At 40.4% G+C, this 13,795-nt stretch overlaps 1 protein-coding gene across 2 annotated transcripts in view; it reads left to right on the top strand.

Annotated features, from left to right (window-relative positions):
* Positions 1 to 13,795, top strand: part of RFX4 (regulatory factor X4) — a 133,281-nt gene that overhangs the window by 66,856 nt on the left and 52,630 nt on the right. For both annotated transcript variants that reach the window (XM_034987659.1, XM_034987660.1), the window contains one exon: positions 3,895 to 4,058. In XM_034987659.1, the coding sequence (XP_034843550.1) occupies positions 3,895 to 4,058 (164 nt within the window). The remainder of the gene's footprint in view (positions 1 to 3,894; positions 4,059 to 13,795) is intronic.

The raw sequence follows: 13,795 nt of genomic DNA, 5'->3' as shown, positions 1-13,795 counted from the left end.
CAACACAGTGTAAGCCCTTGAGGGCAGGGACCTTGTCTGTCTTGTTTGCTCCTGTATCCATGTCAGCCATACTCTTGGGCTCTCAGTAAATATTTGTTGGGGAGATGAGTGCATGGATGGATGCGTGAAGGGTTATAAAAATGTCACGGCCTTGTAGCACAGTGAGGCAAGTACAGAGAGCCCCAGTCTGCACAGAGGGGACTCCCTGCAAAGCCTTCTCCAGACTGCATTGCATAAAGAGCTGTCAAGTCCAGAGAGTCTTGTGTTTGAGTCCAAATCCACCACTTACCAGTCTGTGACCTTGAGCAAGGTACATAACCCCTCTGAGCCTCAATTTCTTTGGCCATAAAATGGAGATGATCATTTTATCTACATAAGAATTCATGGAAGTGTCTGATTTTGAAATCAGAGCATAAGAACGGTAAGTATTTTGGTGGCTAATGTTTTGTTGACATCCTTTCAACACAGTAGCAACTAAGTATCCCTGACTGGAAGTTATCAGATGTGTTTTCACAAGGTGCTAGTATATTTGGGATGAAGTAAATACGGATATGGAAAAGAAATAGAAAACCTACATAGGTATTCTTAAGGAAATTGTCTCCTGATGCTTCACTGAGCCAAGAAGGAAAGGGCTGGTGGGAGTTCAGGGGACTGAAGCAGATAATCCAGAAAACTTTAAATAATGCTTTTCCATCCTTTGCCTCTGATGATTTCACCACTTACACTTACAAGGAATAAGGAAACCTCCTCCCTTCTGGCTGAAATCAGTTTCTGTTTGTTAGATGCCTACATGCTGCCAGGCATTTTGCCTCAGTGATCTTATTGGGTCCTAGTACTGGGTAGACATGATCTCTATTTTATAAAAGCTGATAGCTCTCATATTTAGATATTTAGGCCTAAGCTCCAGACTCAGTTGAATTGACATCCAACTTAACGTGGCCAAATCAGAGCTCTGACTTTCCTCCTGAATTTGTTTTCTCCATCTCACATTGCCATCACCACTCACCCAGTTGCTCAAGCCACGAATCTTGATGCTTCTTTTTCCCTCACCCTGCATATCCAGCCCCTTGGGAGGTCCCACCAGCTCCACCTCCTGCGTAACACTGTGTCTATTCATTTCACACTCAACTTCTAAGTCTCGGCTCTTGACCTTTCCACTCTTCTCCCTCCTTCCTTTTCCTTCTCACTCCAAGGAACAAGTACCTTAGGATGTTAAATGGCCTGAAATGTGGAGGGTAGAAAGTGAGGTCAAAACTGACCAACACCCCCCTCTCCAAAGGCTGCTTAGGAAACTGAGGACTGATCAGTGCTCCCTGTGCAAGTTGAGCAGGCTTAAAACAGACAGATGCCTGCTAAAGACTGATTTTCCACAGATTTGTTTTAACCTACACAGCCGCTGATCTTTTCCAGAATTTCTGCTAGAAATTGACTGCTCACATAAAAAAAAAAAAAAAAAAAAAAAAGGAGTAGGGCTGCATGCAAGGAGAGCTAAGAAAGACAGATGAATTCAGAAGCTACCAAATCGTAGGAATCAACTGGGCAGAGGTTCTTAGGTGGTGTTGGAAGGGCAGGAAGGGAGGTCCAGGGCCTGGCCTGAGGCTGATGCCTGGGACAAGCTGGGATCAGGGAACAATGGAGGGTCCTCTAGAAAGAAAACACCTTATCCAAGAGCCCTGGCCATCTCCAGGCCCAGGCCAAACCCAGCAGTCAGCCACCAGGTGTCCCAATGACAGAACAAGAGCCTTGACAGGTGAGCAGAACCACAATGGGGATCCTGGCTGGGCGACACTCAGAAGCTTAGGCAAGGTGTCACAAAGCTTAGGGGAGTCCGCGGATTTCTTGGGGCTGGTAGTGACAGTGTCTCTGTGATGTAAATCACCACCACCACCACCACTAACCTTTATTAAGCATCTACTGTGTGCCAAGCACTAAAATAGGTACTTTTTAGGAATCTTTACCAAAACCTATGCAGTAAGTGCTACTTTTACTGCCATTTCACAGGTGAGGAAGCTTACCTATCTCTAAGCTTAGAGATATTACACCCCTGGTTGGCAGTGGGGCCAGGGTTGGAAGTCTGGAAGACAGTCTTCACGCATCTGCATTTTCTGTTTTAATTTTCGATCTGGCTGAATGCTCTGCGATATTTTCATTATTGTGGAATAAATGGAACTGTGACCTAGGTGTCACAGTTTATAAACCTGAACTTCATTCACCACTTTGATCATGTTTTTGTTCAATTACCATGTGCCCCCTAGGAAGTCAGGGGACATGATTTCTCCCCATGCCTTATCTCCTAAGCCTCCCACTCAGTGCAGGCCATGGATGTCAGGGAAGTCTGTCCACAGGAGGCTGAGCTCAGGTCACCAGACTTGAGTCAGAGGTAGCCTGGTCAGAGGAAAGCAAGACCCTACTCCTAGAAGGGGCCTGCGGGACACTGCAAGTCGCCAGGGCAGGGGTAGAAAACTGGGAAGTGGGCAGCCATCCAAGGAGAGCTATGGGTGTCAGGAATGGGGTAGAAGGCCTGTTACCATGAGAAGAACAAACTAGTCATGAGACTGATCGGCCGAATGACTGAGACAGACATGGGCTCCATCTCATCCATTCCCTGACATGCTGTCTGGATTTGGACATGTAAGTTAATATCTCTACAGAATGGGAGCAAGGATTCTCAGCTGTAGTAATATTACAAGTATTCCATGAGAGAACCTATGTGAAGTACCTGGCATGTCATAGTCCCTCGATAAATAAAGCTAATGCCCACAGTAATAATACTACCTCCAAAGTATTAGACAAGGGGTACTAACATATCTTTTGCATTGGATCAGGGTTGATTTAGGGAACCAGGAATATGGGTGATGCTACATGTGAGGGTTCAAGAGTACCCATCTGTGGGGAAAAGAAGGACACATAGTCCAGGAACCAAGTCGAGCCTATGAGAATTCACAAAAATTCAGTCATTCGTTCCCTATCTTCAAGATGAGCCACTCCTCAGTGTTAGCTAAACTCTAGGTCTTTTTTTTTAATTCTAGTTATTTTTAATAGTATTATATACATCAGTTAACCATCTTTGCTGTTCCCCTTCACTTCCCTTATCTTGTCCTGCACCCCAGGCCTTCACCTGCTCTCTCCCTGACCTCCAGCTCACGCACTAGAAGCTGGAGGTATACAGGCCACCGAAGAGTTGTCTGCCTTAGATACGGGCTCTGCCGCGTGCTCCTCAGCCCCACAGCCAGGCCCCTGCTGTCGTATTGATAATGCACTCTCGAGTGCCGCCTATTTCTGTTCTGTGCTACCGGTTGGGGTGGGAATGCCCACGTGGCTTACCGCCCGCATACGACTATCTGGCATCCCGTAGTGGCAACAACCAGGGCTCTTTGGGGAATGGAGGAATTTGGATAGGAAGAGGTCCTTGCATTTTCTTCCGGGTTTGGTACACACATTTGAATCGGGAGACTTGTCTGAGACCTGTAATTTCCTCCCTTCGAGATACATGCCTTTTACCAGCACCTCATACATTGCTCCCTTCTTTTTGAGAACACCCAAGGGCCCCCAAAAGGCCCAAAGAATAGTGAGCGCTAGCACTCTGAGTTTGTTAAGAGCAATATCCCACCTTCCCTTCCTTAAACTTCTCCCGGACCATGGTGAGCATGAAGGGGTCACCGGGTTAATGTGCTAGTCCTCTCTCGCAGGGCACAGTCAACCCCAGGCTGCCAGGCCAGGTGGTTCTGCAGCGGAAGGGTGTAGCGCACAGATGGGCAGGGGGAAGGTGGGGGCGGGGCCTCCTCTCCCACCGCAGGGGGAACGGACGACCCCACTGCAGGCTGGTGAAGTCCCCAGGCTTTGTTGGGAGGGCCCCGGGTAACCTCATGCTTCTCCTTTCTGTGGGTAATACAGGTTCAAAGTTTCCTTCTGCACTTTTGGCAAGGAATGCCCCCCCACATGCTGCCTGTGCTGGGCTCCTCCACGGTGGTGAACATCGTCGGCGTGTGTGACTCCATCCTCTACAAAGCTATCTCGGGGGTGCTGATGCCCACCGTGCTGCAGGCGTTACCTGACAGGTGGGCATGCTTCTTCTCGTGACTTGTCCTTAGCACGGATCGTTCTTGCCTCTCTCTCACTGAACATAATCAGCTGCTGTCAGGGGTTCTCCCTTGTAAAGACCGTAGACATTGGGCTTTTAAAAATTCAATTTGATTTACAGTTTTCAATATAAATAAAAATTTGAACATTTTGAACCATTTGTATGGTTCAAAATTCAAAAGGTATAATGCGGTATATAAAAGTCTCCCCCCACCAACTCCTGTTCCCCAGACACCCCAGACCTCTCCATAGAGCATCAGATAGAGTCATTTTCTTGGTACAGGGTGAGGGTGAGGGGGCACAACCAGATCTGCTGGGCACATATAACCAATGCATATATCATACTCTTGTTCTCTTTCTCACTGAAACGGTGATATACTCTATTATACTGTTCTGCACCTTGTTTTAAAAAAACAATCTTGGAGCTTATGCTGGGGCTTCTGTGCCCCTCCAGATCACTCCCTGCCGTGCCCCATGCTGCCCCTTGTCCTGGGGCTGGAGCCCTCACAAGGCTCCTTTTCCTGTGGCATCCAGCTGGGGTCAGCCAATGGGGAGATCAGAAGGAGAGAGGGAGAAGAGGGAGATTGGGAGATGGACTCTGTCTCCATCCCTGGGAGGTCACCTTAGGCTGGCTGTGGCCATCCACAGGCCTCTGGGGCCTTCCAGCATACCACCAGATCCAAATTCTTCCAGAGTACCTTGTGCTTAGGTTGGAAGCTCGTCCTTCGGACATGGGGTGGATGAGAGCCTCCTGCCTCTACCCCCCCCCCATAGCAGTGGTTCCCCTCATGGGCTCCTACATGCCTGTCGACACCTTCATAACTTGTCCCTTGTAAATAAACTCTCCTATTTTGAGTGGCCTCTGTTTCCTGTTGGGACTGGTAGAGAACATTCCACATCAGTCTGTAAAGAGATTTTATTCCTTTTTATACCTGCATACTGTTTCCACTGGACTGAACGTAAACAGTTGTCTTCATGTTTCCAGTCTTGTTTTACTACAAATAATGCTGTGATGGATGATGTACATTCTTTTGGGGGGGTGGGGGGGGTGGGGGGTGCATTAGCTTCCCAGGGCTGCAGCAACAACGTAGCACAAACTGGGTGGCCCAAAACAACAGAAATGAATTCTCTCATAGTTTGGGAGGCCAGGAGTCTGAAACAAGGTGTTGGCAGCCTTGGTTCCTTCCAGAGATGTCCTCTGTGCCTCTCTCCTAGCCTCCAGTGGTGGCTGGAAGTCCTTGGTGTTCCTTGGCTTATAGATGCATCTCTCCAGTCTCTACTTCGTCTTCATATTGACTCCCACTCTGTGTGTCTCTCTGTGTCTTATAAGGACACTTGTCATCGGATTTAAGGTCCATCCAGTTAATCTAAGATCTTATCTCAAGATCCTTAATTCAGGGGCTTCTGTGTGGCTCAGTCGTTAAGCTTCTGCCTTCGGCTCAGGTCATGATACCAGGGTCCTGGGATCGAGCCCCGCATCGGGCTCCCTGCTCAGCGGGGAGCCTGCTTCTCCTTCTCACACTCCCCCTGCTTGTGTTCCCTCTCTCACTGTGTCTCTCTCTGTCAAATAAATAAAATAAATCTTAAAAAAAAAAAATCCTTAATTCAATCACAACTGCAAATAAGGTCACCTTCACAGGTGCCAGGTGGACATACGGGGGGGGGGCAGGGGGACACCACTTATCCCACTACATGAACTGTATGTGCAGAATAAGTTCCTACAGGGCTGAATTTTTGGTTCAAAGGGTATGTGACTTAAACTTTTCTCAGTGAAGTTTTGATGTGCATTTCTTTTATTATGAAATTGAGTATCTGTATCTTTAAGAGCAACTTCTGTTTTCTTTCCTGTGAACTCTCAGTTCTTATCCTTTGATTATTTTTCTATTTGGTGGTTGATGTTTTTCTCATTGATTTATAGGAGCTCTTTATTATTTTTAAAGATTTTATTTATTTATTTGAGAGAGGGAGAGATAGCGAGAGAGAGCATGAGCAGGGAGGAGAGGGAGAAGCAGGCTCCCTGATGAGCAGGGAGCCCGATGCGGGGCTCGATCCCAGGACCCTGGGACTTAGGACCTGAGCCGAAGGCAGATGCTTAACTGACTGAACCACCCAGGTGCCCCCAGGAGCTCTTTATTTATTGGGTATAATAACCATTTATCTGTGTTAAGAGTTGCAAATAGTTTCTCATTTTGCTGTCATTCTTTTGTCTTTGCCACACAGAAATATATTTATGTAGTTGAAGTTATTAGTCCTTGCTTTTATGGCTTCTGGATTCAGTATCATAGTTTTAAACGTCCTCCCCATTCCAATGATTAAGTAATTTTCCCATGGTTTATCACACTAACTTTATGGCTTAATTTTGTACTTTTGAATCTTTGTTCAATCTGGAACTCATCCTGGTGTAAGATGTGAAGTGTGGCTTTGTTTTCTCCTCAGCAGCTATCCTGTTCTCCCAGCACCATATGCTAATTATTCCATCCTTTCTTCACAGAGTTGAGATGCCACTTTTTTTGTATAGTAAATTTTATATGTATTTGGAGCTGTTTCTGGACTTCCTATCCTATGCCATTAATATTTCTATACATTCATGTTCCAGGGTCATTCTGTTTTGTTTTGTGCTTTTAAACATATTTAGTAGGACTAGCTCCTCATACTTACTTTCCTTTTTTAATAATTTCCCTATTATTATCACTTATTTTTCCATATGAACTACCTTATCATCAGTTTGTCTATTTCTATGTATATATACATATATAACATTTGCACATGTATTCTTATTGGGATTACATTACATTTAGAGATCAATTTAGGGAAAATTATATATATATGATATTGAGAATTCCTAACAAAGAACATGGTTTGCCTTGACATTTATTCTGATCTTTAATTTTGTGAGTGCAGGAATTGTAAATGGGTTTTTTTCCATATAAATCTTACACATTTAAAAAAAGTTATTCTATATATTTATCTATTTGTTGCTATTGTGAATGCAGTCTTTTCCTCCATAATTCTTGACAGATGATGGTTTGTGTATATGAAACCTACTGATATCCATGTGTTCTATTTGGAGCTGGCTATGCCAAGCTTATCTTGTTGTTGTATTTCTTTTTTCAGATTCTCTTAGATTTTCAATGTGTAGAATATTACGATCTACAAATGCAGATAATTTTACTGTTGTTTTCTAATTTTTACACCTCTCATTTATTTCTCTTATCTAATTACATTGCCTCAAGAACATGTTGAACTTCTTGACTTCGATGAAAATGCATCTAGTGCTCTATGACATTGTCCTGGCTTTTGGATTCAGACCGATATATTTTATCATGTTAAGGAATGTCTGTCTTTTCTTAATCATTAAATGTTTTATGAAGGATGGTTGTTGAATATTATCCAATGGTTTTCATCATCTATGGAAATTATTTTATTATCCATCTCCTAATATGGAACCATTCTCACATTCCTAGAATAAACCCACTTGCTCATAGTATATTTTTTTAATGTGCTACAGGATTTTATTTGCTAATGTTTTATTTAGAGTTTCTGCATCAAAGTCATAAAGTGAGATTGGTCTCCAATTTTCTTTTTGTGTTTAATCTTCATTAGTTGTTGGTATCAATGTTATTCTTGCTTCATAAAAGAAATCTGAAGCTTCTCCCCACCCCCATTTCCCCTAAGTTCTGATACACTTTAAATAGCATTGAAATTATTTGCTCTTGAAGACTATATGGAATTAATTCCCCTTTGAAGGCATCTGGGTGTGGTGTTTTGTGGGAGTAAATCTTTGAAATTTTTCTTTTTTTTTTTTCTATAGTAATTGGTTCGTTTAGATTTTCTGTCTTCTCTGAGGTAAGTTTTGATAAGTTATATCTTCCTAGAAAATATCCAAATAAATCTTTAAATTTATTTGCTTAGGGTTGAGCAAAGTGGGTTTGTAGACTCATTGAGTTTCCTCTGTGTCTGATTATTTCTGCTTTAATACATTTTAGTTGGTGTAGTTGTGCTTTCTGCTACTTGTTTGTGATAATTTACCTGTTTTATTTTCTCAAGAAACATTCTCTTAGATATATTTATTGGTGCTATTACTCTTTCTTTTTTTTAATAAATTAAATTCTTTTATTTAACTCATTTATTTTACTTTCCTAAGTTTACTCTGTTCTTCATTTATTCAACAAATACTTTATTGAGCGTTCACTCTATAGTTTGTTGTTTTATGAGTGACCAAAAACAATTGACAAAAATTATTTCGTTCTTGTTTAATAATATAAATATTTCAGGCTTGGGTTTTTCTTTGAGCACTATTTGAGCTGCATCCTGTAGGTTTTGATATGTAATATTTTAACATTGTTATTTTCTAGATATTTTGCAACTTTAGTCTGGAGTTCCTCTTTGTCCTAAAAATTTTAAAAGAGTACTTAAAAACTTCCAATTTTTAGGAACTATTATCTTCTGGTTATGTTATTCATTTTAGCTTTTTATTGCCTTGTGATTAGTGACTGTTTTCTGAACTATTTCTTCTTTTGAGATTTTACTTAGATTTTATTTATTGTCTAATATATGGTCAATTTTGTGACCCTTGGAAAGAAGAAGCACTCTTGTCTTTGAAGTACAGACTTTGGCAGATCTGTATTTGGGTCAATATTATTGTTATTTCATTCCTTTTTTTTTTAAGATTTTATTTATTTATTTGAGAGAGAACAAGCAGGAGGTAATGGCAGAGGGAGAGGGACAAGCAGTGATCTCTGATCACTAGTGAGTTGAACATCATTCCAAGTTTTCGGAATATTGAAGTCCCCTGTTCAGTAAAATACCTGTTAGAATTCCTTACCCATTTTTTTTCCCTACTGGTATGCTTGCCTTTTATTATCTCTGTGTGTGTGTAATTTCTTTTTTTTTTTAAGATTTTATTCATTTATTTGAGAGAGAGAGAAAGAGAGCACAAGCAGAGGGAGAAGGACAAGCAGACTCCCTGCTGAACAGGGAGCCCGACACAGGACTCGAGCCCAGGTCCCTGAGATCATGACCTGAGCCGAAGGCAGACACTTAACCGGCTGAGTCACCCAGGCATCCCAATTGTTATTTAGTTCCTCTGTTGTCTTAGTACTGTCCACTTAGACTGTTATGGACCAAGACAGATAAATAGGTTTAAGACTTATTACTAATATGTGCTAACCTATTTCATCTTGAATTTCCCTTAGTTTTTGTTTTTGAATGTTGATGCTATGTTATATGATGCTTGATATTTCTAGCTACTTTCATCTTCAATGTAATACTTTCATTATGAATCGCAACATCTTCATTGTAAATTGTACTCTTAGCATTATTTCTTTTAGTACACTTAGCATTATAAAGTCTAATTCAAGCGTTTTTTTTGGCCCAGAATTTGGGTTGTCTGATATTAAGATCATGACCTCTGTGTTCTTTTTGTTTTCATCTGTTTGAATACATTTGCCCATCTTTTTATTTTTAACCTTTATAACTCACTTATATGTAGAACCATTTTAGAATTTGTTTTATAGTTCAATCTGATTTTTTCTCTTACTAGATAATAGACCAATTACATTTATTGACAGAACAGATACTTTTGTTCTTAGTTCTATCATTTCATTTTATATTATGTATATGCTTATAGATTTTTATTTAATTTTATTTTTAAAATTCAGGCTTATTGAAGTATACTTTGTATATATTAACATTCACCATTTTTAGTGTATACAGTTGACCCTTGAACAACACAGGGATTAGGGTGCCGATCCCCTGTGCAGTTGAAAATTTGTGTATAACTTTCAACACCCCCAAAACTTAAGTACTAATAGACTACTGTTGACCAGAAGCCTTACCAATAACATAAACAGACAGTTAACACCTATTTTGGATGTTACGTGTATTATATACTATATTCTTACAACAGAGTAAGCCAGAGAAAGGAAAATGCTGTTAAGAAAATCATAAGAAAGAAAAAATAAATTTACAGTACAGTATTTATTGAAAAACAATTCCTGTATAAGTGTGCTCACAGAGTTCATATCCATGTTGTTCAAGTGTCAACTGTATAATTGAAATATAGTTTCATCACTTTAAAAATTTTCTCATGCCCCTCTTCCTCCCACTGCCAGCCCCTTATCATTCGAGGTTTGCATGGCATATCCTTTTCCACCCTGTTACTCTGTGTCTTCTTATTTATTTATTTATTTATTTATTTTTTAAAGATTTTATTTATTTATTTGACAGAGAGAGACACAGTGAGAGAGGGAACACAAGCAGGGGGAGTGGGAGAGGGAGAAGCAGGCTTCCCGCTGAACAGGGAGCCCGATGCGGGGTTCGATCCCAGGACCCTGGGACCATGACCTGAGCCGAAGGCAGACGCTTAACGACTGAGCCACCCAGGCACCCCTCTGTGTCTTCATATTTAAAGTAGATCTTATGTAACCCATATAGTGAGTTTTTACTTTTTTATCCAATCTGACAATTTCCATTTTTAGTTGCCATGTCTAGGCCTTTGCATTTAATGATATTAATGATATGGTTCATTAAAAATTTCCATCTAACCAGTTGTTTTCTTTTTTTTAAAGATTGTTTATTTTTAGAGAGCGTGACAGAGCATGAGCGCATGGCGGGAGGGGCAGAGGGAGAGAATTTTCAAGCAGACTCCCCGCTGAGCCCAGAGCCCCGCGTGGGGCTCAATCACATGACCCTGAGATCATGACCTGAGCTGAAACCAAGAGTCGGGCGCTCAACAGACCAAGCCTCGCAGGCGCCCCCCCCACTAGTTGTTTTCTATTAGTTCCTTCAGTTTTTATCCATTTTTCCTCTCTTTGTGTCTAGTTTTAGATTAAATTTTTTTATTCTATTTTATCTCCATAACCAGACTGTTATTTATATCTCTTTAAAAAATTTTTTTAGTGGTTGCCTCTGGGTTTAAGATCTTTCTTACTTACAGCCCACCTTCAGATAATATCATGCTGCTTCTCACGTAGTACAGGGACCTCACAACAGTCTACCCCCATTTCATCCTCTCATTTTTTATGCGGTTGCTGTCACACATTTTGGTTTCGTATATGCTCTAAACTCACATACGTTGTTACTGTTTTTGCTTTAGATAATTATCCTTTAGAGCAATTAAAGATATGGAAAACAATCTTTAAATGTACCTTCAGTCTAATGATTTCTGATCCTCATTTCTTTATATAGATCCCAGTTTCTGTGATATATTATCATATCCCCCTGCCTGAAGAACTTTTCTAACATTGCAGGTCGGGTGCTAATGAATTATTTCAGCTTTTGTTGGTCCAAAAAAGTCTATTTCTCTTTCATTTCTGAAAGATACTTTCAGTGGGTATGGTGTTCTGGATTCACAAGTTTTGTGTTTTGTTTTCAGCACTTTAAAGATTTTAATCTGTTTTTTCTGGCTTGTGTGTTCGTACATCTTGCCTATTCAGTATACAATGTGCCTTTTTCTCCCCCTCCGGCTGCCTTCAAGATTTTCTCTATCTTTAGCTTTTAGCTGTTTAAATATGATGTGTCTCGTTGTTTTGTTTTGTCTTTTTTTTAATCCTGCTTGAGATTTTTTGAATGTCTTGGATCTGTGCTTTGATGTGTTTCATTATATTTGGAAAACTCCCTGCCATTATCTTCTGCTCTGTTTTCTCTCTCTCTTCTCCTTCTGTTATTTCAGTTACATGCATGTCATACCATTTGATACAGTTCCACAACCGCCTCGGAGGCTCTGTTTAACTTTTTTCACTCATTTTGTGGTTTGGTTTAGGTCATTTTTATTGGCCTATCTGTAGGCGTACTGATTTTTTTCTACTATATGTCAACTTTACTAATGAAGCTGTTGATGGCATTCTTCATCTCTGTTGCCATGTTTTGTTTTTATTTTCATTTCTAACATTTCATTTTTATTATTTCTGTTTGCTGAAATTCCTCATCTGTTCATGCTTATTGTTTATCTTTTCCATGGGAGCCTTTGACATATTAATCATGGTTATTTTAAATTCCCTGTTTGATAGCCAGGTTCTCTTGATTGCTTTATCTCTTGAAAGTGGATCCTTTCTCTTTTTAAAACTTTTATTTTTGGAGTATAGTTGACCTACAATGTTATATTAGTTTCAGGCATATAGCATAGTGATTGGACAATTCTATACATTATCAGTGCTCACTGAAATAAGGGTAGTTACCATCGGTCACTATCCAACATTATTATAATATTGACTATATTCCCTATGCTGTACCTTTCATCCCTGTGACTTACTTGTTTTAAAACTGGAAGTTTGTACATCATAATTCCCTTCACCTATTTTGCCCATTCTCCCTATCCCCCTCCCCTCTGGCAACCACCAGCTTGTTCTCTGTGTTTATGAGTCTGTTTCTGGTTTTATGTTTGGTTGGTTGGTTTTTAGAATCCACGTATAGGTGAAATCATATGGTATTTGTCTTTTTTTTTTAATTTTTTATTGTTATGTTAATCATCATACATTACATCATTAGTTTTTGATGTAGTGTTCCATGATTCATTGTTTGTGCATAACACCCAGTGCTCCATGCAGAACGTGCCCTTTAATACCCATCACCAGGCTAACCCATCCTCCCACCCCCCTCCCCTCTAGAACCCTCAGTTTGTTTTTCAGAGCCCATCGTCTCTCATGGTTCGTCTCCCCCTCCAATTTCCCCCCCTTCATTCTTCCCCTCCTGCTATCCTCTTCTTCTTTTTCTTAACATATATTGCATTATTTGTTTCAGAGGTACAGATCTGTGATTCAACAGTCTTGCACAATTCACAGCACTCACCATAACACATACCCTCCCCAATGTCTATCACCCAGCCACCCCATCCCTCCCACCCCACCCCCCACTCCAGCAACCCTCAGTTTGTTTCCTGAGATTAAGAATTCCTCATATCAGTGAGGTCCATATGGTATTTGTCTTTTCTGTCTGACTTATTTCACTTAACATAATACTTTCTAGGTTCATGCATTTTGTTGCAAATGGCAACATCTCATTCTTTTTATGGTGAAGTAATATTCCGTTGTGTATATATACCACATCTTCTTTATCTAGTTATTGGTGGACACTTGGGCTGCTTCCATATCTTGGCTGTTGTAAATATGCTGCAGTGGATATAGGAATGCATATATCTTTTCAAATAAGTGTTTTCATTTTGAGTAAACAACCAGAGTGGAATTACTGAATTGTATGGTATTTCTATTTGTAATTTTCCAAGGAACTTCCATACTGTTTTCCACAGTGATTGAATTAATTCACCTTTTCACCAACAGAGCAGGAAGGTTCCTTTTGCTCCATATCTTCACCAACACTTCTTATTTTTTGCTTTTTTGATACTAGCCATTGTGACTGGTGTGAGGTACTTTCTCATTGTGGTTTTGATTTGCGCTTCCCTGGTGATTAGTGATGTTGAGCATCTTTTCCTGTGTCTGTTTGCCATCTGTAGGTCTTCTTTGAAAAATGTCTATTCAGGTCCTCTGCTTATTTTTAATTGGATTGCCTGTTTTTTGGTGTTGAGTTGTATATGTTCTTCATATATTTTGGATATTAACCCCTTATTGGATACATCATTTGCAGATACCTCCTCCCATTCAGTAGATTGCCTTTTTGTTTTGTTGATTGTTTCCTTTGCTGTGCAAAAGCTTTTTATTTTGATGTAGTCCCTATAGTTTATTTTTGCTTTTGTTTCCCTTGCCTGAGGAGACATATCCAT

Source organism: Mirounga leonina, unplaced genomic scaffold (genome assembly GCF_011800145.1).
Source record: "Mirounga leonina isolate KUSES-001 unplaced genomic scaffold, KU_Mleo_1.0 Mir_418, whole genome shotgun sequence".
Taxonomy (NCBI): Eukaryota; Metazoa; Chordata; class Mammalia; order Carnivora; family Phocidae; genus Mirounga; species Mirounga leonina.
Note: the sequence above shows the minus strand (reverse complement) of the source record. Positions and strands in the feature narration are given on the sequence as shown.